Source organism: Alternaria alternata (assembly GCF_001642055.1).
Source record: "Alternaria alternata strain SRC1lrK2f unplaced genomic scaffold CC77scaffold_27, whole genome shotgun sequence".
Classification (NCBI taxonomy): domain Eukaryota; kingdom Fungi; phylum Ascomycota; class Dothideomycetes; order Pleosporales; family Pleosporaceae; genus Alternaria; species Alternaria alternata.
Genome location: NW_017306216.1, coordinates 271953 through 298125, shown reverse-complemented (window position 1 = coordinate 298125; position 26173 = coordinate 271953). Strand labels below are relative to the sequence as shown.

Genomic DNA, 26173 nt, shown 5'->3' with positions numbered 1-26173 from the left:
CTAAGTCTAGTTGCACTACTATCGCGCTACAGATGACGGAAATGGTGTGCATCCGAAGCAAGTTCGGTGCTCGTGTTGATCCCCTGTGACTCGCGGCCTTATATGCTCACTTCTACAAAACAGCGTTTCCGATCGCCTGAGGATTCCAAAAGACAGCCCCTGGATCGACGTCACCCTTGATCTTGACGAGCTTACCATAGGTCGCAGGGCCATAGTAGAGGTCCGCAGCCTCCGCAGGTGTCAGTGCTGGATCGAGGTAGTTCGGATAGGCTAGGAAGTCGCCGTCGGGTTGCGCGTCAGTGAGTGCTGCGTTGAGGCCGTCAACAAAAGTCGTGATTTCTGGCGAGAACGGCGGTAAGCGATCTGCGCTGGAGCCGATATTCTCGAAACATGTTAGCCTCAGTGTCCATACTGAAAGGCGCGCTGTACTTACCTGGAATACCCACAGAGAGTCTCGATGAGAGTAGGCGGCAGAATCGGCCGCAGGCGTATTGATCTGGCTGTCCTTGCCACCATAGAGCGAGATGAAGGTGTTCCAAGGAAAGGCTGCGGTGAACCCCTTGTCGATTATGTACCGGAAATAGCTCGCCAGAGCCACTTTGCTCAATGGCTTGGCCTCCCTTGTCACGACAGACTTGGTGTAGAAGGTCTGGTGATTGTTGTAGCCGGTCAGTGGCTCGCGGAGCGGCTCGCCCTCAGCTATGTTCTCCAGTGCCGTTAGCCAGCCGTACTCCTGGACAGTAGTGTTATCAGGCGTTGGCATTCCGCTAAGCATTGCTGGAAAGACCGTTTGGGTAAAGTGATCTAGATCCCCAAAGTACCATCCGCGGACACTGAACTCGCCAAAAATGCTTGTATAAACCTCGAGTGTAAGATTGCGATTGACGTATGGCGAGGTGGTGACGAAGGTCTGAAGCTTAAAAACGATATCTGCCGCCGCATCGGCTGTCTTCAGAGCTGTCGAGAAGTTGGACGCGTAGCTCACGACTTGAGCCGGCGCCGGCTGCGTCTGGAGATGGAACGTTGTGATGATACCGATGCTGTCTGCAGCACCTCGCAGGGCGTAGTACAAGTCGGGATAGCTTGCTGGCGTGACATGCACAAGACGACCGTCGGCCAAGACGACATCCATGGCTACGATTGTGTCAAGCGCGAGGCCTGTCCGAGTTATTAGTCAGCGATGATGTTACGAGGTCAAGTGTAGCCGACGTTGATATGCAGTGTGCGCCCCAAATAACGACCGGCTGGGGAGGAAGGGCCAACAAATGCAACATACGTACCCCAACGACGAGATGAATAGCCAAAACCCCCATGGGTGTAATGTCCGCCGATTCCCACGCCTGGGAAAGTTCCGTGTGGGAGCGCTCTTTGGCCCTGGTTGTATATACCCAAGCCAAGATTGCCAAGACGAGCACCTCCTCCGACGGTCACAATGCCAGTCGCTTGGTGATTGTTAGCAATGCTGTGGCAGTGGACATAAAAGAAATATGAGAACTCACAGTTATCGAGAGAAATGGTGTTGAAGTTCCGCAAGTCTACCACCAGACTGCCGTTCTTTCCGCCGAGCGAGAAGCTGCCGTACGAATGACCCCCCGATCTTGCCTGCACTTTCACACCGGCTGCTGCAGCACACACAACGATATCAGAAACCTGCTGAGGAGTGGTCGGTAGAGTGACAGCAGTGGGAATGTATTTGAGACGGAGGTTGTACGGATCGATCAGCGAGGCCCAGTCAGAAGAGGAATTCAAGCTAAGCGGGACGCTCTTGCTTGCGAGACAAGCTTGCAGGCTTTGATTTGAGGCAGATATATAGCCATCATGAGTGCTAGAAATTGCTAGCACGGAGGTGACAAGAGCTGAGAAAGTGGTGATAGACAAGATCATGCTTGACAAAAAGATACGGTCCCGACGGTTGTTAAGATACCTGGAAAGATTCCCGCCCAGAGTGCTTATTCACGCTCTATATATGCTAGCTAAAAAAAACCACCTCGGAGCTTTTCGATGTGCTATAACCCTCAACATGCTGCGCATTACGTGTCGCCAACGGTATACGAACCTTGACGCGAAGCGCAGACTGGTGTTAGTGCTGATTGTCCTCATTGAGTTGTGACATAGCTGCGCCGGGAAGACCGACTCCCCTGGTACGGTGATAATTTCGGATCTCTGCTGTTCAGCTATACTGCAACATGCTGGGAATAGAAGAAGGGGCTAACGGCGCGCTGAGGTTCTCGAAGTCCGAGGGAAGCGAGGGGACAACGCTCTCGATCGATCTGCAGGGTTAGGGTATCCGTCCGCGACATTCACTGCGCTGTTTGTGCTCCCCACTGGCTTGCGCCATGTTGAACGCACGAAAGCAAGAACAGAGGAAATCCTCATACATCCCGAGCAGATCTGTAGATGTTCTCCTGGGCATTCGGGCATGCTCACATTGCGTCGATGAGTTTCGCGCCTGGACCGTGCTGCTCGGAAGTCCAAGCTATCCGAGTGCGACACACTACGGCAACTCTGTCCTGCAGGAAACCAGGTATGCCAGCAACGATCTGGAGACTATCGAGCCAAATCTCTCTCGGATCCACTGTGTATCCGCAGTCATGTTCAACGAACGCGGCAGCATGCGTAGCAGGACTGCATGCAGCTTGACTCGGCGCAACTTGAGCACTAGTTCCGACAGATCTCGGTCTTAGAGAGACACAGCGTCCTTCAGACATGGCTTTTCGTCTCGTCCGAGGACGGAACTTCGCGGTGTGTATAAGGACGTGCAGTTATATATTTAACGACTGTGCAGGAATGCAGCCGGGCAGCTACACCTATATTGCTGCGTAGTTGGCAGCGTCTTCCATCGTCACTCGGGTTTCTCCATCATAGATTCGCAACGCCTCACGTGCTTCTCCAGCCTCATCTAATAGCAGATTCTTAATCGCATCCGAGCGTGGAACAAAGCACACTTGGAAAGGCTCCGGTCGCATATTCTCGCTGTTGGTGTAGGCGAATATGTCCAATTTGACTTCGTTGTGCTAGCGCAACGCGTAAGCTGCACAGAAGTCGAAGTTCGGGTGCGTATCTCTGACAATACTTACATGCTCGTCAAGACCTGGCAGGATATTAAAGGCCCACATCATTCGCGCGAGGGAGTAGAGAAGGCCTTGTTCGGCAAGCGGCTGGCCGCTACACTGTCTACGTCCCCAACCGAAAGGATTCATACCGTACTTGTTCGGGTACGGTTGTTTCGCACTGCCTTCGCCCTCAAGAAATCTCTCTGGTATGAACCTGTCTGGATCGGGAAAGTCGCGTGGATGCCTGTGGATAGCCCACATGTTACCAGTAAAGTTAGTGCCAGCTGGGAAATGGTAGCCCTGGTAATCAAAGTTGACAGTATTAGCATGAGGAATGCCAGCTAATATAGTGACAGTCCTCCATCGAAGCGCCTCTTTGACCTGTCTAGTGTTAGGCATGGAATCGAAATATGTTTCGCCTGCATCATACCACGGCAGTCATGTATGGAAGCGCGTTCGAGTCGATGTCCTCTCAGCTTGGAGAGCGATCAGTCCCAATGACTGCATCAAACTCAGCGTGAACTTTCTTTTGCACTTCTGGAAAGCGTGCCATTGCCAAGATGCACGACATCATGGTGCTGCTGGTTGTATCTACTCCACCACCAATCAGGTTGCCCATGAGGCTTGCAACCTCCACATCCGTAATATCGCTGCCTTGCTGAGAGGCCATGACTTGCTTGCCAAAGTTGTGTTCTTTTGCCTCGGCGCCTTCTTGTGTGAGTAAGTAAAAGTAGCGTGACAAAACGCTAGCACCCAGTCGCATCTGACTTGGCAACGCGTATAACCAAGCAGGCAAGTGCATCAGGAACGGAACAGCTTCCATGAGAAAGATGCCAGGGACGACGAAGTTGACGGCTTCCATGAGTTTGAGAGCTTGTTGAGCGACATAGTCGTTCTTGCGGTCGACACGCCGACCCCAGCCTACAATTGAGGTAACGGATACAGAGTACCGCTCGATGGAGAGCTCGAAATCTTGTGGCTCAAGGAGGAAGTCGCGGACTAGGATAGCAGACTCGTGCGCTTGGAAAGTACGATATTTACGTACGGCTTGAGAGCCAACAGCCATGTGCTATGCTATCAGCTCGCGATACTGCGGATGTCAACAAGCCGAAGTGACATACCATGAGCTTTCGATGTTTCCTCCATCGATCACCATATACTAAAGTCGTTTGATTTGTATCCGTAGCGTTGATTGCATCGCCCATAGCGACCAATCTCGGTCTGCTCGAGAAGATGTCTGACCTCTTCTCCAGCAAGTCGCTCGCGACCCAGGCATCGCTCAATATAATGCGCGGATGCCGTCCGATCCAGAGTGTGATCATAGGTGAGTTGTAGTACTGAGCCCATTTCTCCCACGTAATCCATGGCTTGTGCGAAGGTGTTTGGAAGTGGTTTCCAAAGATAGGTAATGGAAACGGTCCTGGAGGGAGGTATCGGCGCCGCCATAGCATATGGATATAGTCTATGATCAAGGCGAAGAACGCAGCAACAGCAATAACTTGAAGCATGGTTCTCAATCAAAGATTAGTTGCTGATTATGCGCGTAGTATGTCCACAAAAATATCGAATCGATGTAACTTATAGCTAGGAAAGGCAGACGACGCAATTGGTCGACCCGGCCATGAGTTGTGCTGGGGACCTGGACACTATCCCAACTAGACTGACAGCCTTGCAGTATCTATGCATAATCTCCAATGCAAGTTGAGCAATCTTGTCTCCATGTAAGGGTGCGGGGTAGCGAGGATGTGGAAGTGCGGGGCAGCAGGTATGTGGAGTCGGACCGATTGCCCTGGAGACAAGAGCGTGGGATATCCACTGCTTTCCCAACTGTGAGTTCCGCTGTCGACTCCTCATATGGTATCCACCGTCAAGTACTTTGCATACATTCGATTGCCCTTTTCTCATCGTTCTTTCACTTTGTGTCAACCTCGCCCCTTTTTATTGCATTTCTCCTGGGTCTACCTGTGGGGTGGTAAAGGGAGCTTGCCTTTGTGATAAATGATGTTATTATCCTACCGCATGTCATGTACTACCGCACTAGAGTACTTTGAGCCGTCTGAAATACCTGCCTCATGGTCAATTGTCTGCACTTCGATGTTCCCGAGGATAATACACCGATAGGTGTGGAACTCGACCCCAATCTGTGATATTCTATCCAGAATATCACCAAAGCTTGTAGCCTGATATTGCGGCAACAAGCGTAGACACCCTACTAGTGAGAGATTGCTGTTGTTGGATCTGAATTGCTAGGTCAAAGGCAGGCCTCAAAGTACTAGCCCACATTGTGTCCTTGTTTTCGATTATGTTTCCAATCACCGATACGGCCTTTCTTGGATCGGCGCCTCGTATCAGAAAGAGCATAATCAGCTCTCCTCGGAGATAGAAATCTTCGGCCGTTATTGGGTCACTGAGCCAAGATTCCCAAAGAGTATGAACCACTTTCGATGTCTTACGGTGACCAGGTATAACATTGGGATCAAGGCCATGATCAAAGAAGATCCGGTAGATCTCTACAAGTCGATTCGAGTATGCCTTGATACGTCGACAGGCAAACTCGGGCACATTGGGTGTGAATGGCCAGCCGTAGTCCTCGCAGGTCCTGAGAGCTTGATTGATATCAGCGCCGTAATCAAAAAGCAACAACAACACCCGCTTCCAACCCTCGATAGCATCGGAAGATCTCGAGAGACACTCGTTTTGCAGTTCCGCTATGGCTATAGAGGTGAGATGAACAGAGAAAATAGTGGGACCGCCGGCAGTCGCTTGATTTGGGTTCGCCCCGTGATCCAATGCCCACTTTAGAGTCTTCAGAATGCTGAATGTGCCTACACGCTGGGTTTGGTCATTATAACCCGAATCTAGAAGCCAGAGCAGGATGCTATGTTGGTATTTGTCAAGCATGAAAGGATCCCGGCGTGCCAGATATTCCAGGTAAGACGTGTGAGCATGTCTCACAAGGACTTCTATCATATCAGCGTCACTTTGGTTCAGAGCGGTGCGTAACGGCAGTAAGACAGCTCTGAATTGATCGATTGAGCTGTGATTTGGGTGTCCAGTCTCCATCTCGGCGTGATGTGTGAACAGCATGAATAATTCAATATCCTTGCTTCGTAGAAGCCAAGGATAATTGTGAGCTTGGACCACCAAGGCTTGCGAGATTCTTTCCGCTGCATTGATATGTATAGGCAGTGGTGCGGAGAAAAGATCGAGCATTTCCTTGGTTTGGAGGTAGTCTCGCACAGTTCGATGTAGGAACACTACCGTTCGAACACCAGCCATGCCCACCGCTTCCAACAATCCCTTGTAACGACCATTGAGCTTTCTTATCATTATCTCTTCGACAATCTGAGCAGTTGGAGGAGTATCGTATGAAACAGAATCTTCTTCGAGATTTTCCATACAATGATACGTCGTCACTCTCAGTGGCACTGTTGAACGTAGCGCGACCTGGAATGTCTCAGCCATTGACTTCCGGTAGACCTTGTCGACAGATTCGATCAGCCGTTTGAAGAAGTCTTCCAGGTCGGAGGGAAGCTCTTGTAGTCGTGCGTGCAGCGTATCTAGATCGTCACCATTCGCAATACCTTCCCTCAGAGATCTGATGACAAGGAAAACCCAGAGAAACACTCCTTGAGCACGATCAACGATCTGAGATATCAGTTTGTCATATATGTGCTGCTTTTTGGATGGGACAAGAAATCCAGGCGTGTGCTGTAATTTACTCCAGACAAATTCTCTGATATCTTCTCTCGTTAAATCTTGCAGGTACAGCTTTCGCGTAACATAGTTTATAAGCGAGCGCCGCGTACAAGCGAGCGCCGCACCCTACTAACTTTGCGCACCTCTCCTATCTTAATGTACAATGGTATAACGCAGCGCTACTCTATCAGCTCTAAATAAAGCAGACGTTTAGCTTACTATCTCTTCTATTGATTCTTGTTAAATACAGAGTAATTGCAATGCTGCTGCTATCTATAGCGTGTCTGAACGAACGATCCGCCGCTGACGTGCTGGTGTACCTGCCCAACGCGATTGCTAGCCCAACTTAAGAAAGCTTACGCAGAGAGAGGAGGAGGTGATTATTAGCTATATACTTAACCTAGATTAGCGTGGATTTGCGCCTACGTACAAAGCCGTACGTGATATAGCTAATAAGCTGCTAACTGCGCGCGGCGCTAGCTAGGTTGGCGTCTACTAGCCGCGCAACTTTGTTAAGCGTACTAACAGCCTTACAACGTGTTTTAATTAACTGTACAATAGGCAGCGAGCTCTATGCGAGGATCTAGCTCTAATTAGGAGCTAGTTTAAGCTTGTAGAGGAGACAAAGACTAAGTACAGCATCTGCGATAAGGACGTCTACAACTTCGACGAGGCTAGCTTTATAATAGGTAAGATTACGACTTAGCTTGTTGTAACTAGGTTAGAGAGAAGAGGCAGACTAAAGGCTATTTAGCTAGGCAATTGTGAGTAGGTAACGTTAATTGCTGCAATTAACGCAGCTAGCTAGACAATCCTACTATTCCTTATCTTTGCTGGCTAGTATTACCTGTCTGCCTAGTACGAGGAGGATATCCTACGCGACTAGGTAATTGCAATTAGCGACAATAGCTAGACAGATAATAAGCTAGGAGTTAAGTGGCTAAAATACTTTAACGCTTACACGAAGACTTGCGTTGTTAGTGCGCGTTGCCTGCTTGTCCTTAATAGCTATAGGAGCTACTACTTTCTTAAGTTTTAAGAACTCTGCAAGGAGAACAACATCTACACGCTCTGCATGCTACCTTACTTATCTTACCTGCTCTAGCTTCTTAACGTTAGCTGCTTCTTGCTGTTAAAGCGCGCGTACAGCTGTAAGGTAGAGAGCCTAATCCGCCACTACATTAACTACATCACGAAGCTTGAGTTTCTCCTAGCCTTTAAGGCAGCCTTTAATTAATTGTTTATGTTAACTAATATTAGCTTAGCTTTTTAAGGCGCAGGCCTTGTTCCTTACTGTCTAGATGCTGTTCTGTTAAAGCTAGACGTGCAGCTCCGTACGCCTACTCTAGCTGCTCTATTAGAGGCCCTCTAGGAGGCGCGTACGCTGAGCAACGTACGCGAGCTTGAGGCTTAATTAACGTTAATACGTGATCGAGTTCGGCAGCACAAGAGCTTATCGCCTGCCTCTATTATTAAAGCGATTAACTAGCTTAAGAAGGGCGCTAAGGTAATAATGCTCTTAGCTGAGCTAATGCGCGATTAGATTGCCAGCCTTAAGAGGGCTAATAAGGCAGCCTTAGCGCGTAAACAGCGTAAAAAAAGGCGTATACAAAAGCAAGGGACCTTAACAAAGGGAGAGGGAGAAGATATACTTGCTTAACGCGAGGTTGAGCAGCAGATTTCTCGTAAAGAGCGTTAAGGAGGTGCGCGATTAGGACTTAGCCGCTAGGCTCTAGCGCGCTGCACGAGGTGCAGGGAGACTGGCCACAACTTACGTACATGCAAGAAGGATACTGAAGATACTGCTTAATCTGCTATATAGATATCTATATATTATATTATTACGTTGTTGAGATGTACGATTGTAGAGGTGTGCAAAGTTGGTGGGGTGCGGCGCTCGCTTGTACGCGGCGCTCGCTTGTAAACTATGTTACTGTCTTTTCCGAAAGCATCTTCGAAGTAGGGCCATGGCCGACTGGATACGCACAACTTGATATTCTTCGTGTCAGAAAGGTCTCGAATAATTTCGATAAGCTCAACATGATCGCCGACGTACTCATCAAGGCCGTCGATGAAGAGACATGTCTTCCTTGAGAGCACATGCTTGAGTTTACACAACGCTGTTCTGAGCTCTCTTGGATACCAAGGTTTGTTGAAGATCATAGTCTTAACTTCAGCCATACCAAATCGATCCGGACAGACTTCTGGGATCAATGTGGGATCACGGCTGAGTAGTTCGAAAAGAAGTTGCTGCAGCAGACCCTGCTGCGAACGTTGCATCTCGGTACCAGCCATCCAGAAATAGAAACCCGACATTGATACATCGCCGTTGCCCCAGACTCGAAGGCAGTCTGCCGTCCGGTGATCGTTACTGATATGTTTCATGAGTGTCGATTTACCAGATCCTGGTTTACCTGAGATCCAGTAGATTCCGTCACCGTGTAGCAGCCATTCCTCAAAACGAACTTGAGACCTAGGGTCGGTTTCCTCAAAATTCGAAGGCTGGTGTATCCAATCGAAGGTGTTATCGTGGGCTTCAGGAATTGCCCAGAAACGATGATACATGTCGTCGAAGAGTAAGCTTTTCAAGACAGTGTGCTCGCTCTGTACACGCGAGACAGCCTCTTGAATGCCATGTAGATGTTGACGAAGTTGATCGAGCTGCCCTGGTGACAACTCCGATGAACTCTGCGCATCGTCGTAGTGCGCGTCATTATAAAGTCCTTGCTTGCCTTGCTGGACTATCTGGAGCCGATGAACCGCTTTATCGTTGAGAGACATGAGGAGAGGTTCTAGAGTAGACCTGTAATCAACCTTCATATCCTCAGCTTGTTGCTTGACATTTTGAACTTCGGCCAGAAGTTTCGTTTGAACAAAGCTGCGTTGCAGAAGAAATGTCAGCTATTCGAAACTATGACACGATGCTTGGCGCCTAGTATAAGCGGCTTAACTTGCATAGCTGTCTTTGGCTAGCCGATCCGTTCAATCTGGTGTCCAGCAGTGACAGCGACGATATTGCATTCAAAAACCACCAGGCATTGCTAGCAGGAATTCACTTACCTGACATGTATGAGTATAAGCAAAGACAAAGATCTCTGCAATTTCTCTAGCCTGCCACTTAGCGATTCGATCCTGTCCCTCTGCCATATGGTGGTTAAAGCCTGGCGAAAGCTTCGCCACCTCCGTCTGGGTCCTGGTACCAGTTGTAATCTGGCGATCGTTTCTTGCAGCTCGTCTGCGATAACCTTCGCGGACGCCGCCAGCTTACAAATCTCGTTCACTGAGCTTTGCGACGAGGGGTCAGGCTGAGGCGCGATGAGATCGTTGCTCGCTTTCGCGAGGCATTTGGCGATGTCTTGTAAATCGACGTTGGCTGCTGTCTGTCCTGAAATCGATTTGCATACTTCTTGGGCTCCAGATATCAATTCGCATCCGAAATTAACGAATTGGATGATGTTGCTGGCGAGCCCGATGGCCGACAAGGGATCCATTCTTTGAGTGGCAATGAAACCTTGGGCATATGGATCTTCTCAAAGCTCAGAAACAAGTTGAAATGACTGCGACAACGACGCCGCTGGAGTGGTGTTCGCTATAACGTTATGGATGATCTTCGGGTTGGGTGCAGCTGGTGCACAGCCCCCGCTGCGATGGATCGCAGCCTTTTGGGGGCCAACATGCACGGGTGGCCACATGATGAACATAAGCCACTTCAATCACGATCAGCATACCTAGATCAAATTGCAGCTGGACAGGAGACCATTCTGTGAATTATACACGTACATGAAAAGAAAAGAAGATAGACATCGGAATCTCAGCTTGCGCAGTGGGCAGGGATTTGACAGTCCCATGATATTCCCTAGAATCTAAGCTACATAGCCTCCGGCTGGCCGCCGGTGCGCCCCTCGCTTGCGCTGATCATTCAGGGCCCAGAACAGCGCGCCGCTGCCAACCTTAGGATCTTGATCTCAATCTTCAGCCTGCACGCGACGATCACAGCTGATAAGGCAGAGATTGTAGTCCTTCAACATCGTTCTCTTAATGCAAGTCCATCTCTATTGCGATCTCGGTCTCACATTTCGAAGTTGCGATGAACGTTAAGACCTGACAGCTTAGAGTGCGAGATTAGTTTCTTTCTCTAGCGAACAGAGCGCTAAAGATCCTGTCTATGCGACGGTGATCTTATGTAAGCAAATACCGACACCGATACATCTTTCTTACGCATATGGCCGAGCTCTGCTCGAAGGCGACAGCCTTACTTCGGCTGCTCTATCGGCTGGCCTGCATGATACAAACTCACCTGGAAAGATACAGCCCTCCAGCTATCTGACTGTGTCGATCCATTGGGAATATCTGGTCGATCCTTCAACTCGCACAAGAACAAGTTTGAACAGAGGCGGTTGAGATACACAATTCTCCACAAGCCATGGATCGCATTGTGTATTCTTGCTGTCACGTTTGCTGATACATACGTTGTCTGCTTTTCACAGCCCTCAAGGAAAGTCCGCTCATACTAGGGTTATCAGGATCTAGGTAGACATGGTGAGCATTCAGCGACAGCAACCCTTACAGCCATGCATTGTCGTGCCCCCACGTCAGTCACATCGTAATTAGGGAAAAATGATGTTATACGTCAAAAGAACTATAAGATTGATAACTTCTACACCTATGAATTCCTATCGCAACAAGACCACCACCCTACCGATACGTTCCTCACTTTCTTCCACTAATAGATCTATGTCGCAGTCTAAAACAAGCGTTCAATGGCAGTGAGCTGTTCTGGAGAAATCTCTCTGGCATGAACCTGTCTGGCTCTGGAAAGTTGTGTAGATGTTTATGAATAGCTCACATGTTGCCAGTGAAATAAGTGCCAGGGAAACAAATGAAATCTGATCATCCTTATATCCTCATTTCAATGTCCATTGTCCTCTCTTTATGAAATGGTCCCTGGATGCCTCATTTTGGCCGAATGCCGGTCATGTGATTTGTGCGCCTGTCGTGGATCATAACCTTCTAACATAGACGCGGTTAGCCTTCAACCCTGGTCCCCTCGTCAAGGAGAGAATACTTCTTGTTACTTCCAACACAGAAATACATGTCTCATTCGGACAGGACCCTTAATGTATCGAACTTGATTCAGCCATGCGCATTAGCATGTCCGACCCAGAAAACAGCTACAGATGTGTCGTAGCAAATTTGTCAATACGGGGTGGGACGGTTCAGCACTAAAATGGAGGCCAACATTTGCTTCAAGTCGGCGTCGTAAATGATGAGGCGACGTCGTACATTGTTCCACAAGAAGGCGGTATCGAATATCTGTAATAAGCCCGACGAGCGGATGTCACGGCAGGTCGTTGACGGACATTCTCGTTTCGACAACCGCAGTTCTGTTCGTATTTCCGGCTATGACGGCAAGCAAAGTTTCAGCGCGGTACGATGTTCGGTCCGCTGCTACCTGACGTCATGCCCGTCCCGAGCCCTGACTCTGCCTAGACAACTTCAACTCAGCAACTTTGAGGCGTGTTGAACGGCCAATAGTAGATTAGATCCCGGAAATCTAATTCGTTGTTTTTGAGGCCTTTGTAACATAAACTAGTAGTACTTTTTCTTCTTTTCGAGAATAAAATCGAATATCTCGATGAATACGCCACTTGGTGCACCGTTGGACCCTGTGAAATGTTGCCACGCGAGTGCCGGGATGTGCCCAGGGGTACCGATACGCGCTCCATTCCCAGAAGATTACAGCGGAGGCGGTGAAATCGTCGATTGGGGGACCCTGAGGGCGGCAGTCAAGCGCCAAGCATGCCAAGCACTGTACATCTACCAATCCCGATTGCATGAGATCATAGGCATATGCGAGCGCATTACACTTATCGTGTAGTGCTTACATGAACTTGACTGCCATGCACGGACTGGTACGCATTGTAATGTCTCGCCTCCGAAACATTTCCTAGTTGATAGAACAAGACGCCGAACTGCAATAATCATGCACAAACTCTTACCAGGATCAATCATTAACATAAGAGCATTTATTCCCGAAATGGTAGGTTTGACAAGCAGTGTCAGCGAACTTCATAGAGTAGGTACGTAGAAGCCGACGAGTAACCTTGCATTCTACAGTCAAGACCAAATGGAGCAGCACTATTCTCTGCAGCATTAGAAGACCACACACGCTATCTACGTTCAAGGCATCGTGCTTGATTGAGAACATATTTATAGAGAAATGGTCAGAAATAGGAGTACGGACCGAACGACCTGGTATACAGAGCATGAATTATCTGGCCGGTGCTAGCAGACATACGAGCATAGTCTACGCTCAACTTTCCATCCTCATTACCGAATATGTCTAGTAAGGATCTCACCAGACATAGTGCCACGGACCGACTCTATCGTCCCGCGTATAGCTCACGAAGATGTACGATGTCCACAACAACGTCAGCAAAAGTAAGGCCTTTGCACCGACAAGAGGCCTCAGACAGAATATTTAAGTGTCCTCGAATCTGCCTTTGAGTTCGATATCAGCCATCAAAGCATCTTCGCTACGTCACTACCTTCCAAACCCTACCGAAAACTCCCGATTTTCCAGTCTTTTAGACCAACCAACAACTACTTCAAAATGGTTCGAATCACCTCTGCCTTCGCCTTCCTCGCCATGGGAACCTCCATCATGGCCAACCCCGTTGCCTCTGAGCAGAACTTGGTCGCTCGGTAAGTACAACGTTCCTTCAGAAACTTGTTCATGAGATTCTTACTGCTTCACAGTGCCGACCTTGGCGACAAAACCTCCGCCGCTGGCGCCATCGCCGATGTCGTCAACAAAGTTGTCCAGCTTGTCCAGGGCATGATTGACGATGACCTTGCGCGCCGCCGCACCTTCACTCAGAATACCGCTAAGGACGTTGCCGCCCAATTCCCAGGCCACTCGGTCATCGTATGCAACGTCGGTTACTCCCTCAGCGGCTCCGGCGATCAGCTCGTCTACTCCACTTCCTACAATGCCAAGGTTGGCTCTGATGTCACGTACGTCTCTTACCATCATCCAAACCGACCAAGAAAAACTCACTGATACACCACTCTAGCTTCGACGTGATCGTCTTCAAGAGCCCCAAGATCTTCGACCGCCGCGGTGATGGTGGCTACGAGAACGTAAGTCCCAACTCTTCTGAGAATTGCCGAGACATCTTACTAACGATACCTCTATAGTGGGCGTTTTACGTTGACGCTAGCTGCAACGAGAACGGCGGCCACGTTGAGTGCCTTTAAGCGCTTCGCAATGATCTTCATCAGGAACACTTGCAACCGCGTTTCTAGAGTCACATGATTTTCTATTGTAGCAGGCACCACTGTACAGGCGAGTGCACCAACCTCTAAGCCGGGAGATCTGGGACACAGAGAGACGAATACGACAGTTCAGAGTTATGCGATTGTTATTCTGCAGTCTCAATCTAACACTGCCTACGTAGTTACAAAACTTCAATCTGGAGAGCAGCATTTGCCTCTTTATATCTGCTTTCTTGTCTCTAGAATAGTGGAATTGTTTCTACTAGATTATCAGACGACGTCCATTCATTTAGAATATAGACTTGATAGTTTTGTTATTCTTTCTATATTGAGAATCATCTGTTGCTTCCTATCACCTGCGATGTTAGACTTTTGACAACGTAACAACACTAAGCTCAAAGCTATCTATACGTAAAAGACATAGTTACTGAGGTAAAAATCCGCTCACTCCTTAACAGACTCCGGTCATGATTCAGGCCAGCATGATCAACGATTGCAAGACTTCTCAGCTCGTCCTAAAGAATAAAGAATACGCCGTTGAAGTCCTGAGTATTGTACTAATCGGCTGACTTCATCAAGCATGCTTATGCCCAGCTTCTAAACACTCCAGAGAGACCAGGATCTTTCAACTCGTACATAAACCAGCCGGCGACAGGTTGCAGTGAGTCCAGCCCAGTATCTTCGCCCATTACTGGTGCTACATCTACAAACTCTGATGGCCCAAGCATCCCTTTCGTCACCCAGGCCTTGTGGCCTTGGCTGGTGTCCAGCTTTTCTCCGCTGCTAGATGCCGCCATACCGACTAGCCCGGCAACCATTCTGGTCTTGTACTCCCGCGCACCATCATCGACCACAACCGGTACAGACATATGAGCGCTAGGTATGTCTTTTATGTCAACCCGATGATACAACGTACCATCAAGGTCACAAGCATCCCTGGTTGCGCGGTGCAGCATTCTACCCTCGCCGTTCCAGAAGCAAAAGGCTGTGATCCATCCCGAGAGATAGGACGGACCTGAGCTATTGCTCTCTTTGTCTGCAATCTTCGTCCAGAAATCTACAACTCTATGATTATCAGGATCCTCAAATGTAGCAATGAAGTAATCGAGTATGGGAGATAGTAGAGCGGCAAATTGTCTAGGTTCCTGGCCGAATTCAGGTAGCTTGTTGAGGCGTTGGCGTAAGTCAACCCAGTCAGCCTTCTCCCCCAAAAGAGTAACAGAAGGGATGCCACATGTCAAACCCATGCGATAACTGAAGTACTTTTGCATCGCACCCATCATGATGATGGCAGCGGTCTCGGTATCTATTCGAGTGGTAGTGGTAAAGCTTGGCATGATCCAATCACGTAGCCCTGGATCAACAAGGTATTGGTCCATTGCTTTAGTAAGCCATATCGCCAGTTTCCCGGCATCAAAAGTTTCGATACTACCAGAGTCAATCACAACAAGTTCTTCTTTACCTGCATGGCTGACGAAGGACGATCGAAGTTCCTCAGCGTGAGCATTGATGTAGAAGGTTATCTGGGTCAGGATGGTGAACCAAACATCTTCAGGTCGGATCTTGAGGTGATGGTGGTGGCTGTAGGCTTCGTACGCCGCCATGACAAGGCCATTGGATGAAGGGATGATGTTCAGACGATTGAAGTCAGTGGTTGGAGGCCGAATCATTCGCTTGCACCGTGCGGCCTCTTTAGGGCAAGACGCCTTGAACAGTACCTCAGCAGAGTTCACGGCTTTGGGAATCAGCCTTCGTGCCGGGTGGCTAGCAGGGCGCACGGTGACTGGCATTGCAATGGCCTCCAAATCAACAAAAAAAGTGGTCGTAAGGGAAGTGTGGTGGTAGCTCGGTACTCTGAGTTCACTGGAAGAGATAGTAGTGATGAAATCAAGATACAAGAAAGATGGTACCATCGTAGTCAATATAAATACCCTAGAAAGGCAGCAGCCTCTTCAAGGCAGCCTGCTGGTCGAGGTGGCTGCCTTGCCTCAGGCTATTATGATCGGTGCGGCACTAACAGCCCCTGGATTCTTCTCAGAATTTTAATTGGCGGAAACGGACCAGCCACAGGGGCCAAAAGAATATAAGGCGTCCCATTAGCTTGGCAAAGCTGACTTTAGCTCTTCCACGTTGACTACCGATACCAGAAACAAATCGTAGATCAGGTTGTGAATAAGGCTGAAGTACATAGCCTTCGTCGCCGTGTGGAAATTCTCAGTATCCGCGTATAACGTCGAGGCAGCGAACTACGGTTCCCATGTTTGAGGCTGCAGGTGTCTATCGGGGACCGCGCGCGCCTCACAGCCGACAGTGCTAAAGCTGTTGCGCCAGATGAACGTACACATACGCACATACTGCGGAGGTTGTGTTCGTCTTCATTTAGGCATATTTGTCTAACGCGATGCGCGACTGAACAGAACAGTGCAACTCAATTGTGAGTGGGTGTATTCGTGTGCGAAAGCGAGGCTGGATGGGATGAGTTCGTGTCGGGGAGGGGCAGAGGCAGCTACACTAAATGGCCGCGTGACGAGCCAGGTCGCGTAACGAGCCACCCCACCAAGATCGGACGATCAAAAAGATGAGGTTATTGAGCCACCCACAAAAGCTATTATCGTGGAATTTTTTGGTGTATTAATATATAGACGCTACTAAAGCGTTTGCACTACTTGTATCTCGCTGGCGTCTTGAGTCGGCGGGTGTGTAGGCCAAATTTGGGTGGGGAGGGCGCCCGAGGCGGACTCTTAACCACCCGACTTAATGAAGCAACAGCACGACGACGCTTTGTCGATTTTTTTGCTGGCTTAGGTGAGGCTTTTCGCTTACGCTTATTTGCTGTATTGCGACTTTTTTAAGCGGTTGCAGCTTGTTGTTGCTGCTTTTTAAGCTCCCGCGCGGCAGCTTTCTCCTCACGCTGCTGTTGCTCCTCCGCATCCTTAGCAATTTTGGCTTACTGTCGAGCCAACTTTGCAGCTTCTTAAGAGCGCTTTTTCTCAGCTGCTTCTGCCGCTTTGATCTCTCTATCGCGAGCTTTTTGGAGTTGTAGCTCCGCGGCTTCGTCCAGTTCTGCGGCCTTGCGCGCGCGCTCGCTGGCAAGCTTCCTGGGACTGTAGAATACAGCTCCGCCGTGCCACTCATCACCTTCTCGTGTAGTCAGTGTTGTAGACTTGATCGGGCGCTTTCGAATGAGGTTGAGTTCAGCCCGTAGCTCCTTGTTTTTGGCGTGGAGAATCGCGTTGTTGACCTGCAGCGAGTGCAGGCCTTGGGATAGCCGTTTGGCTTTAATTTTGGCCTTGTCAGCTACCGCAGCGTCAAAAATTTTGCGCAGCTGAGGCCAGCTATCGCCGTCGCCTTGCTCCCTAATTCCTGGGTTGTTATCTTGTTGTTGTGCGTTGTTGTTGAAGCGTTGAAGTACCCGGCTTGCGTCTATCGGCTATACGCCTGTAGCTTGAAAACTCTTCAATATGAGATCGTGAGTTATTGTAGAGCTCCAAGCCGGCCAAAAGTGACGATAGAAGTCCTGTTTGGTGATCCTTGAGAGGCCTTGGGTTCGCTGGAGGTGTTGAGTAAGCTGCTTGGTGTAGTGACTTGAAAGCGGCCCAAAGAGAACCACATCTAACGGTTGTAAGCTGTGGGTTGAATGGGGAGGATACACTATAACTATGATACGTTTGGCTTCACAAAACTCCAAAAACTCGGGCGTAACGTGGCTGCCGTGCCCGTTAAGGATGAGAAGGCGCCATTGACGGCGAGCTTTGGCTGCTGTATGACGTTCAAACACCTGTTGAAGCCAGGCAAGACCTAACTCGTTGTTGGACTATCCTGAAGCTGAGTGGGATACAAATATTTGGTGGTTTTGGGTCTCCAGAAGGTCGTGAACCCAGCTTGATTGAACCCCAGAGGTGCCCTGGTAGATGAGAGCGGGCGGCAGTGCATCTCCAGAAGCGCATACGCAAGCTAACAGCGTAATCCATTCTCTGTTACCATCTCTTATCGCCTGGGTACGCTCTCCCGCCTCCTAAACTGCCTTGGAGAAGATCCTCTTTCTGCGGTTGGCGATACCGACAAAGAAGCCCTTCTTATCTATATTGTACGTATTGCGCTCGTCAATCCCGTGTTCTACTATCTTGGAGTGCAGCAAGTTGAAGTACGACTTGTACTTATACTTGCTGTCAGCTACGTGACGCTCACGATTGATACCGGTGTCCTATTTGGTGATGAGCTTGTCGGGATGACGACGGCGAAACCGCTTAACCTAGCTATCGGAGACCTCTTGCTGCGCAACAGCAGATCTGAAATTCTTCAAAATACTACCTGTAGGCGGTAGACTATCTCTTGTAGCTCTGTCTATGTGACTGACAACCTCCTGCTTTTGTTGTGGGTTGAGTCGTTGTTGATCTGCTATTTTGGCTTCACGGGTGCCCTGCGAACCCTTGTGCCGCCGCGACAGCGTTGTTCGATTAACTCTGAATATTTTTGAAACTTGGCGGTACGAGAAACTATCTCCAGCCTTACGCGATTTGATATATTTAATCGCTTCTTGAATCGGGTCTATGGTTGTGGAGTTATGACGCGTTGAAGTTGGGACGACGCGCAATGTTGGGATGGTGGGGTGGCTCGTTACGCGACCTGGCTCGTCACGCGGCCATTTAGTGTACATACGGTAGAACGGGTCAGTTGTTGACAGTGACATCGCTGATCAGCGTTTCCATTACGCTTATATACAAGTTTCTACTATACAACAAGCTCTTGCTACACAACGAGTTTCTGCTATACAACGAGCTGCTGCGCAGACTTGACGGTCGCATACACATGGAGAGCGCTGCAGCTGTGATTGGGGATATCCCGGATGGTTCCCAAAGCGAAGGCAGCGGCAGAACAATTTCTGCAGATATCATGGCAGCCAACAGTCATGTGGCAGCAGCAGCAGGACTTTGAGAATAGTCCTTCGTTGCATCGTGTGAGGTTAGACAACCTTGACAGTTAGGACAAGGGATGCGCTCTTCTTCAGTGTTCGCTTGCAGCATTTCGCGACCCTGTTCTCAATCGCTTGGCGGCGTTGTATATCCTTCGCGTAACTGCCCACTCGGGATCAACGTGTTTCACATGGAATACGGTACTCTCGATGTGATTCTGTACGGCATGATAGCTGACATTACACAGCCTGCAAGTTTCCAGCTTCTATAACTCCTTCAATCCATGCCATCTTCTAAACATACGTCGCGCCCCGGTTTGCATTAAATCGTTTTGCGATCTTTCCCTTAGTGTACCAAGTCAAACCCACTGCATCGCTACGTGTAATACTGATGCATAGTCAAAGGTGTGCTAGCACACCCCTCGAAAGCGATGATAATGGACAACCGCGAATCTCGATGAGTCAGGACTTCCTCAAATATTGGAAGCTGCAGTTTATTACCTCAATCAGTCATAGGGATCTCCTAAGGAGCGCCGCAAGACTGCGATGTACCAGAGTCGTTGCTTAGCTACTAGCCATACTTTACTACATTCGATTCCCCTAAGCAGCGTAATTGCGGTCTTAGTACTCAACTAGAGTAGATATTTTATAGGGTCATCTTTCACATTCTCTACCACGCTACAGTTTGTCGCTAAACTATAAGAGCTTCTAATACAAGCCTCCGTAGCTAAGATCGTCTTAAGCGTCGTTCGTTCACAGATAATAGAAGGGTATCTACCATTAGGTGCTCTGTCAGCATCCACACAGGCGATGCACCTACCTTACCTCTGGTCGCTCGATCTATTAGCTGCAGTGACATCTCCATCCTTTCTTAGGCGGCGGAGAGCGCTGTTCGTCTGTCTGGTTCGTCTATCAGTCCTTTGAACAGCTCTCGTTGGGCCGTCCAGTGCTGTTTTAATGATTCCAAGGGCAGGAGTGTCAAGCAGACTAACTGTTATACACTAGAGATCTTCGAGCGATGAAGAGGTCATGTTTCCTTCTCGACTGGATGAAACTCAAAATCTAACATTGTAAGCGAAACACACCGCGGCACATCATAACCTCCGTTAACAAGGTAGAGCAACTTAGATCGGTTCAGCACAACTTATGAATTTGCGGAGGATCTTCAAACAGAGTTTACCAACACGCAAGTCTTTTACAATGGAAACCAAACGATGGCGCAGTTAACCTCACGAGCTTTGCACTATGTCACGACCGAGAACGAGGTATCAAGCCACCATGGCAATTTTCTAGTGAGCTCCGCAAACGCCACTATCCCAAGTCAGCTCAGTGCACAAGTCCTGTATCAGATCCCTCTTGGAATCCACTTCGGTACTTGGAATCCCGGAATCGAGTACACAAGATCTGTCAAATTACCACGCGTTACAGTCACAACGCGTTGCTTAACTGCATACAACTCACGGTACACAATAGTAGACACGCCAGTCGCCTTACCCCTCGACAGCGGAACTTCCATCGGCATAGTTTCCAGTCTGAAGACCCTAATCCAGCACCTTCTCGACCATGGTGTCTCCCGAAACACACCAGTCAACGCCATACCGCCCATCTGGGTTGCTTCGCCTGAGCCTGGTTCCTCTTCAGTAGTTGGTAGCTTTATTCAGAGCAACTGTGATGGCCTGGAGCAATATATAATCTCGGATCTACTATCCAACAAATTCAACGAATCTATGCTGTTGTCGAGTTCTTGTTTCCTTACAAAGACTTATACAGTAGCGGCTTTCTGGGAGCCTTCTCAACACGAACTTGCAACAGACAGCGGTTCATGGGTTGTCCGCACAGGTCCGCTTTCCAGACTGGGTCATGACTTACCCGATGACACACGGCCAATCTACGCTGATTTTAACAACATTACTGGTCTGAGCGACCCGGAGCTTAGCGTCATGCTATTTAAAACGTTGCAAGGTGACAGCACCAGGCTGGCCACCGCGTTAGCTACCGTCTTCGCCGAGGTTCCTTGGAGAGATCAGATACAAAGCGCATCGGACAATGGGCCGTACACGGTGATCAAAATCGCCCTAACGCGTGTTGGCTACGGATACGAGACATCTTCCGTATCTGCACGCTTATCGCTAACCGTTATCATGGCATACTGCATATTCGCTGTTAAATACATAATGTACATGCTCAGTAGCGGCCACACATCTACAGCATGGAGTTCGGCAACGGAGATTATCGTTCTTGCAATGCAGTCAAAGCGCAGTGAGCATTTGCGCCATGTTTCGGCTGGCGTCAACTGTTTAGCAACATACCAGGAGCCTGTTGGGATACGAGTCAACCATCGCGATCATTTGGAACTAGTGTTCGAGCATGATCAAAACAATCAGTTGCGAAGTTTAAGAAGGGCTAGGCTGGACAAGGCGTATTGATCTGCAAATCCCATGGGCGTTGTAGCCAAGGATTCTGAACACAATATTCAAACTGAAACAACGATGAGTCAGGAACTACCATCGTACTGTTCTGTGAGTCGATTTGCATTGTAATCCAGCTAGATCGTATCTGTTTATCCCCTAACTAAGATGACTCTGAACGAAATGCATGATAAGCTTTCGAGCCTGCTCTCCTTCCCAGTGCGGAAGCAACGGATAAACATGAATCATGTGAGCTTGCTCGACATAAACAAATCGCTCGAGCTGGACGCTCCCAGAGACACACTGATCGCTGCCATGGCCCTGAAACCGACCATTCAGTCGTCTCGCGTCGGAGTTCAAAATGTCGTCTGTGCCAGAGAGAAGGAGAAGCGGCGGAAGTCGCGCAATATCGACATGTAGCGGACTGACTAGAGGATCTGAGGTAGTTGTGCCAGCTGACCACAGCGGCGTGATGACTTGCAGGCCACCGATGCCGAGCCACGGATCCACGCTGTCTAGCTTCTGAGCCTCTGGATGGCAGAAAGTCACGTCGAGGACAGGTGAAATCAACACAACAGATTGGACCTTGTTCGCGTAATCTGGCGCAACGTCGGACATGTGGTGCATGGTAGCTAACGCCAACGCCCCTCCCGCTGAATCACCGGTTATATTGACAATATCTTGCTTGATCTGGCGGCAAATGTTCACCAAACCAGGAACCACCTGTTTTGCTGTAGCGGCCGGTCTTGGTATCAGGGGGTATATGGGTACGAAAACGTCCAGTCCAGTCTCACGTGCGACCTGGAAGACGAACTTCCAGTGATTCGGGTCGATCTCGCGATAGAATGCTCCTCCATGGATGTAAAGCATGGCGCGTCGTGGTTCCGATGGATCGTCCTTCCCCAGGATGCGCCGTAATGATACCCGGTACAGTGGCCAGTCATTGACATCGACCCGATTCACGTCGATATCGTGCCCGTGATCTGCAGGTGGGCAGAAGCTTTGAGGGTTGATATAGACATCGTGTATGTTTTTGCGCATGCTCTGTGCATCCCCAAAGATCTGTTTAGAACGTCGTATGTACTTGATGTAAAGTCGAACTGCTAGGGCAGACCAGGAGGCCATGATGAATATGAAAGAGAAGGAAACGTGACGGTGTCGTGATTCCTAGATGTGTAGTCCCACCTTCCCGAGATAGAAATATGTACGATTCTCTCAACGACATTGGAGGAATACCGGGATTCATGCTTAAGTATCCGCGTATGCGTGGTCTAAAGACGGCTAGGAAGACTAGTTTCGTCGATCAACACTCGGTTTCACGTGTCAAAGTGGCATTTCAGCCAATTACGTGATGCCTCGGTTTGGCTCATCGTTGGATTCGGGATACAAGCTAAAGTAAGGCTAAAGTAGCGGACGATCAGACTTATGGGATCGACGCGTAGAATTGGTAGCAGCTCAGCCTACGGTATTAGTCCTGAGCACATGAATGCTTGTTGTGTCGGTTACATTGGGAATTTCGGCTGATATGCGATACAAGGACTGACTTTGCACGCCGTTGTCGTCTCGGGTCACAACGTCATGCGACTATCTGGGAATGGTCATCTACTACAAAGCAGTATGGTGTACTTCGGTTAAGGTCCATAGATACTACATGGTTCTTGCCCATAATGCTCGCGTTGGATTATCGCAATGTGGCGTCTGCTATAGGCAGTGTGTATAGCACGACGTGCACCTCGATTACATACTGTAGTGGGCGAACAAGCATCTGGTGCCAAAGCGAAGGATAGTGGTGATGCAGAAAACGATGCTGGAGGTCAGGTTGGTCGCAACATCTCTGCCCCGGCTGCACTGACCTTACTGGACCGCGTATTGAGCACGTGATAGCGCGTCATGCTGAGCGCGTCATAGCCCGCATCTCAGACTACTACAAGCAATACTGCGAGAGCCTTGCGTCAACGACACTTGGTGACGAAAAAGAGTGCAAACAGAAATGTTGGCAGAGCGCATGATTGTTAGTGTTGGCTAAGGTCATTGTCCTCGAGAGCGATGTGCGCCTGTGCCACTTGTCAAAATACACGCCAAGCAAAACTCCTCGCGGTTCGTTCACGCGGCGCAGAGCCGCACCATCTGCAATATCACTGCCAATCGCCAATGTGCCGCCCTCTCTCGTCCATCTCGCGAGAAGCTTCTCGACAACTCATTGCGCATCAGCCCTCTGGCGACTCCTCCCGAAGCTCCACCAACGAAGCTCGACCTGATTGCTGAAGCGCAGCCCGTGCAAGTCGAGGCACGACGTTTTGGGCCAAGGTGGTGACAAATGGATGTGAAGGCGCAGGCTAAGGGGGTTGAAACTGGTAGCAGCGAGCTAGAGCATCATCCGAAGCTCTTCATCGTCCACCAGGGCGACTGACGCGGTTGTCTGGGCAGAACAGAGATGCGGATGCTCCAGCGAGTGATGCAAGTCCACTAACACTACATCCACATCTCCCGGCCCGACTTCCGAGTAGAATTCTTGCTGGAAGCAACAAAGCCTGATGCGCTTCAGGAGTCAAGCACTGTATCCGTTGTTTGTCTGCTTCAACCACGCGGGAAGCCATCTTGTGGTTCCCGGTCCGCCTCCAATCCGGCTTCGACGACCGGACCATCCTTCATCATATACACGTTCACGTCTCCTACCTCCTCGACGAAGACACCACCCATGACAGAAGGAGCGACGGGCCCGAATCATACAAGTAGAGACGGGAAGAAACTCGCCTTGGGTTATCGGGTTAGAGAGCAAGTGGCATGCATACAGACGATCAGATGTATAAGGCGATGGCAACAGTCTCTTTACGCTAGGTAGGTGCGGTAGGAGCTAAAAAGCCAGAGGTTGTCAGTCGCGAACGGAGACACCACGGATGCTCGAGGATGCGGTCGTCATGTCCAGCCAGTACCCCATTGGAGTACCTGGCTTGCTTGGTACGTGAGGAGGGAAGATGGTCTTTGGTTGGACGTCTTCGCTATTCGTTGACCTCATCTTGGACCTCACGTCGATGTGCAGTGCCGTTAATCTCTGCTATAGAACGACAACACGAGCATAACTGTGAGAGTGTGAACGGGAGAGCATCCTGCGTCTTTCACTATGTGAGGGGTAAGGGAGCGGTCTGGTGGCACTGAGCCCGAGACACTCAAAATATCATTCACGTAGTACTGCTGCTGAATGTTCTGGTTCGCGACATTGTGAGGTGAAGGCAAACGCCTCTAGAGCTGACTTCTACGTGGCTGACCATTTATCTCGAGCGTTCTACTCTCACCCTTTGTATCCTTTGCAACCGCGATACATCTGTCACGCACGACGCTTGAAACATTTACCGCATCCATTCAATTGTCACTTGGGCCTCTGTTAGCCTTTCACCTCTTCGCCACGTACGTATGTCGCCCAACATCCACCTCACCACCTATTCACCAAAGCAGGTAACTTCAAGGATGGAAGACAACACTATCGCCAACTGTAATCCCGCGTTCACGAAGCCAACTGCGACTACCGACATGAAAGAGTGGACAAGACTTCGCTGGTTCGGCTTCGTCACCAAGCTCATGGTTCTAAAGCAGTCGGTCAAGATATGTTTACAGAAGGTCGGGCGTCCTTTACCGAGAAGCAAATCCTGAGGCCTGCATCGGGGAGGGTAACGAATCATTCAGGGCCGTTGCAGGTACCTGAAATGACATGATTGACGCCAAAAACGTGGAGATGAATGTAAGAGCACTGCTAACCTTGATGATTGGGTGACTACTAAGACGTGACAGGGCTGCGACATTGCTACCTAGGCGCGCATTTTTGAGAGTGTGGAATCCAGGCGACTGGTGATCTAGACACAGTTTGAGCGACTACGACCCTTAACCTCAGCCCTGAAGAAGAGTATGATAGCTTACCAGGGTTAGGTGTAACCCTGTGGGCTTGACTTTGATCAGGAAGACGTCTGATTAGTATATCGATAGAGTGACCTGTTTGTACCTGGTTCTGACAATCTCATGGCATGCGACGGAAAAATGTGAGGACGGAAGCGAAACGATATTCCCGTGCGCAGACTGCAGTTGGGAAAGAGCGCATCAAATTGAGAAGTATCGGCGATGTGCGGGGGTGTCAGGAATCCCGGCCCTGCACGTCGTCGACAGGATCTGCTGTTGCCTGGATCACACCATCAGTATTGACACCAGATGTTAGTGCCACTAATGAAGGTATACTTTGAGGATGCTTCGCAATGCGCCGCCCACATTGTGTCTCCACTTACATTAACGCAAGGTGCCTGAACACCCATTACCCAGTCGGTACACTAGATAAGAGCAGTCAAGCTCAAGCGGGCGCATACCAGGCAGATTCAAGAAACTATGTGGACGCGTCAGCGATTGCTTCTAGACGATGTTTCGTTTCATAGAAGCTGCATGCACCTTATTTTGTACACAGATATGCATTGCGCTTAGGGTCCTGCGCAGCTAACCGCTAGTAACGCTGTTGCGAATACAGAGACAGAACTCTGCGAGCTGTTTAATACGACAATAGAATTAAGAGGTAATAGAGTACAATGCGCTAAGATGTAGATATTTAGAGGTTCACGTAAGTGACATGCTACTTAGCGACGTGTGCATCGATTAGTAGAGAACGTAGTAGCGTAGCGTGGTTCGGTTTTTAGGTTCACCGCGAAGCTCGGGAGAGCCAATGTAGCTGTTTAGGCGGCGCGGTTAGCCCCAGCTTGCCCCCCAAACTCCCGCTGGCTTACCGCAACCTCGTTACTTTCTTCTTGGCCTCGCTGTCGCACTTTGCTTGTGGTCCTTACCTCCTCGTC

General features: G+C 49.4%; 11 protein-coding genes across 11 annotated transcripts; 2 read left to right on the top strand and 9 right to left on the bottom strand.

Moving 5' to 3' along the window:
- Window positions 1-112: 112 nt before the first annotated feature.
- On the bottom strand, window positions 113-2223 carry CC77DRAFT_1080465 (FAD-binding domain-containing protein; the record flags this gene model as incomplete). Its single annotated transcript, XM_018529318.1, has 4 exons — window positions 1500-2223; window positions 1281-1442; window positions 434-1158; window positions 113-382 (listed from the first exon to the last, which is right to left on the bottom strand). Exons 1-4 carry the CDS (start codon window positions 1882-1884, stop codon window positions 113-115), a joined length of 1542 nt encoding a protein of 513 aa, XP_018380604.1. The 5' UTR covers window positions 1885-2223.
- Window positions 2224-2807: 584 nt separating this feature from the next.
- CC77DRAFT_1035184 (cytochrome P450) lies at window positions 2808-4119 on the bottom strand (the record flags this gene model as incomplete). The annotated part of the gene is made up of 4 exons (XM_018526922.1): window positions 2808-3014; window positions 3078-3434; window positions 3484-3522; window positions 3556-4119. 4 exons carry the CDS (start codon window positions 4117-4119, stop codon window positions 2808-2810), a joined length of 1167 nt encoding a protein of 388 aa, XP_018380603.1.
- A 4248-nt stretch (window positions 4120-8367) lies between these two features.
- CC77DRAFT_483198 (hypothetical protein) lies at window positions 8368-10722 on the bottom strand. Its single transcript, XM_018531852.1, has 3 exons — window positions 10533-10722; window positions 9813-10459; window positions 8368-9630 (listed from the first exon to the last, which is right to left on the bottom strand). Exons 2-3 carry the CDS (start codon window positions 10241-10243, stop codon window positions 8586-8588), a joined length of 1476 nt encoding a protein of 491 aa, XP_018380602.1. The 5' UTR covers window positions 10244-10459; window positions 10533-10722; the 3' UTR covers window positions 8368-8585.
- Window positions 10723-13365: 2643 nt separating this feature from the next.
- Window positions 13366-14248, top strand: CC77DRAFT_1080424 (hypothetical protein; the record flags this gene model as incomplete). Its single annotated transcript, XM_018529317.1, has 4 exons — window positions 13366-13457; window positions 13512-13769; window positions 13829-13895; window positions 13953-14248. The coding sequence occupies 4 exons, from the start codon at window positions 13366-13368 to the stop codon at window positions 14010-14012; spliced, it is 477 nt and encodes a 158-aa protein (XP_018380601.1). The 3' UTR covers window positions 14013-14248.
- Window positions 14249-14491: 243 nt separating this feature from the next.
- Window positions 14492-16166, bottom strand: CC77DRAFT_1025234 (hypothetical protein). The gene has a single exon (XM_018526033.1). The coding sequence runs from the start codon at window positions 15818-15820 to the stop codon at window positions 14615-14617; it is 1206 nt and encodes a 401-aa protein (XP_018380600.1). The 5' UTR covers window positions 15821-16166; the 3' UTR covers window positions 14492-14614.
- Window positions 16167-18045: 1879 nt separating this feature from the next.
- CC77DRAFT_947220 (hypothetical protein) lies at window positions 18046-18225 on the bottom strand (the record flags this gene model as incomplete). The annotated part of the gene is made up of 1 exon (XM_018535127.1): window positions 18046-18225. A coding segment is annotated over one exon (180 nt), but the record flags the coding sequence as incomplete, so codon positions are not given.
- Window positions 18142-18687, bottom strand: CC77DRAFT_1080406 (hypothetical protein; the record flags this gene model as incomplete). The annotated part of the gene is made up of 1 exon (XM_018529316.1): window positions 18142-18687. The coding sequence occupies one exon, from the start codon at window positions 18685-18687 to the stop codon at window positions 18283-18285; it is 405 nt and encodes a 134-aa protein (XP_018380598.1). The 3' UTR covers window positions 18142-18282.
- A 1469-nt stretch (window positions 18688-20156) lies between these two features.
- Window positions 20157-21368, top strand: CC77DRAFT_1080404 (hypothetical protein; the record flags this gene model as incomplete). Its single annotated transcript, XM_018529315.1, has 2 exons — window positions 20157-20313; window positions 20371-21368. The coding sequence occupies 2 exons, from the start codon at window positions 20157-20159 to the stop codon at window positions 21366-21368; spliced, it is 1155 nt and encodes a 384-aa protein (XP_018380597.1).
- A 138-nt stretch (window positions 21369-21506) lies between these two features.
- CC77DRAFT_1025233 (alpha/beta-hydrolase) lies at window positions 21507-22608 on the bottom strand (the record flags this gene model as incomplete). The annotated part of the gene is made up of 1 exon (XM_018526032.1): window positions 21507-22608. The coding sequence occupies exon 1, from the start codon at window positions 22473-22475 to the stop codon at window positions 21510-21512; it is 966 nt and encodes a 321-aa protein (XP_018380596.1). The 5' UTR covers window positions 22476-22608.
- A 1068-nt stretch (window positions 22609-23676) lies between these two features.
- CC77DRAFT_483077 (hypothetical protein) lies at window positions 23677-24126 on the bottom strand. The gene has a single exon (XM_018531850.1). The coding sequence runs from the start codon at window positions 23993-23995 to the stop codon at window positions 23738-23740; it is 258 nt and encodes an 85-aa protein (XP_018380595.1). The 5' UTR covers window positions 23996-24126; the 3' UTR covers window positions 23677-23737.
- A 520-nt stretch (window positions 24127-24646) lies between these two features.
- Window positions 24647-25119, bottom strand: CC77DRAFT_483091 (hypothetical protein). Its single transcript, XM_018531851.1, has one exon. It carries the CDS (start codon window positions 25025-25027, stop codon window positions 24788-24790), a length of 240 nt encoding a protein of 79 aa, XP_018380594.1. The 5' UTR covers window positions 25028-25119; the 3' UTR covers window positions 24647-24787.
- Window positions 25120-26173: the final 1054 nt, after the last annotated feature.

What these genes read in the sequence shown, in the direction of transcription:
- CC77DRAFT_483091 (XM_018531851.1), bottom strand. Translation starts at nt 25,027, where the DNA reads ATGATTCGTTACCCTCCCCGATGCAGGCCTCAGGATTTGCTTCTCGGT.
- CC77DRAFT_483198 (XM_018531852.1), bottom strand. Translation starts at nt 10,243, where the DNA reads ATGGATCCCTTGTCGGCCATCGGGCTCGCCAGCAACATCATCCAATTC. An exon ending in CTTATACTCATACATGTCAG is followed by an intron (nt 9,631 to 9,812) that starts GTAAGTGAATTC and finishes TCTGCAACGCAG; the next exon opens with CTTTGTTCAAACGAAACTTC.
- CC77DRAFT_483077 (XM_018531850.1), bottom strand. Translation starts at nt 23,995, where the DNA reads ATGGTCCGGTCGTCGAAGCCGGATTGGAGGCGGACCGGGAACCACAAG.
- CC77DRAFT_1025234 (XM_018526033.1), bottom strand. Translation starts at nt 15,820, where the DNA reads ATGCCAGTCACCGTGCGCCCTGCTAGCCACCCGGCACGAAGGCTGATT.